The sequence below is a fragment of the Colobus angolensis genome, unplaced genomic scaffold (assembly GCF_000951035.1).
Source record: "Colobus angolensis palliatus isolate OR3802 unplaced genomic scaffold, Cang.pa_1.0 Scaffold242, whole genome shotgun sequence".
Classification (NCBI taxonomy): domain Eukaryota; kingdom Metazoa; phylum Chordata; class Mammalia; order Primates; family Cercopithecidae; genus Colobus; species Colobus angolensis.
The window spans coordinates 20,178-21,340 of NW_012115622.1; the positions used below are offsets into that span (position 1 = coordinate 20,178).

The following is a 1,163-nucleotide window of genomic DNA, read 5'->3' on the forward strand; positions in this document are numbered from 1 at the left end:
ACTCAGGAGGCCGAGATGGGAGAATTGCTTGAACCCAAGAGACAGAGGTTGTAGTAAGCCAAGATCACACCACTGCACTCCAGCTGGGCAACAGAGCGAGACTCCGTCTCAAAAAAAAAAAAAGATTCAGTTCCTAGGTGTTGGGGGAGGAGGGAGAAATCAAACTCCATCCTGCGCTGTACACAGTCCTTTCCACTCCCTGACATTGCTTTGAGGAAAGCCTTCAACGTTGGAAGGGCCTCCTCACTGTCTTCCGCCGCTTCGGTTTGATTTCTCCCTTGGGTACTGTGCGGTTGGGCTTAGAGGCTGCAGTGGCTCCAGGGGCAGGCTGAGGAGCTGCAAAGAAGTTCCCACTGGGCGTCTGCCCTGGGGGTACTTGAAAGATCGGACTCAAGAAATCCTGAAGATCAGCAGGAAGGGCGTCCGGGGTGGCTCTCTGCCGCCCTCTGGTGCCTGGAATCCGAGAACCAAATGAGAGATGTGAGGGGACTCTGTGGGTCTGGGGAGATATCCACTTACTGACCTCCAGCCCACCGTGTGTTGTCATACACCTTTCCATTCATCAGTGCAAAGTAGGTGATCTTGAGGCCCAACAAGCTTGACTCTGCCCAAAAGTCTCCTTCCTCAGCGGGACGCAGCCTATTACACGCAGCATAGTATCTGGCACTCTTAGGTTCCTGGTCCACCTCAAACCTCCTATGCTTTCCTTGGCATCGGCCACACATCAAAGTATTCACTGCCTCCTTGAGGTCATCTTGCAACTTGGACAGAAACTCATTTACTGATCGGCTCAGCTCATTCTCTGCGGTTCCTTTCATCTCATATTCCTTTCGCTTTTCAGCGTTGCTGACAATGTCCCAAGCTGCGCGCAAAACCTCGAAGGCCTCCTCAGCCCGGGCGTGATGATTTTTGTCGGGATGAACCATCACTGCCAGCTGTCTATAGGCCTTCTTCAGTTCAGCGTCTGATGCTGTGGCCTTAACCCCTAGTACATGGAAAGTGTTTAGCTCATCCTCAGGAACCCCAGCCAAGGTCAAGAGTCGAGCCACTTCCTCTTCAGGCCGGCAGTAGCGCCCAGTAATTACAGGTGCATTCCCCTGCCTATTAGTATTCTGCTTGACCCAAGGCAACTCCAGCCAGCCCCACTGAATTATTCTTTTTTT

General features: G+C 52.5%; 1 protein-coding gene across 1 annotated transcript in view; it reads right to left on the reverse strand.

Moving 5' to 3' along the window:
• Positions 1-223: 223 nt before the first annotated feature.
• Positions 224-1,163, reverse strand: part of LOC105514357 (dnaJ homolog subfamily C member 14-like) — a 37,708-nt gene continuing 36,768 nt past the window's right edge. The window contains 2 exon segments of the mRNA XM_011945665.1: positions 224-512; positions 514-1,155. Coding sequence (XP_011801055.1) covers positions 224-512; positions 514-1,155 — 931 coding nt within the window.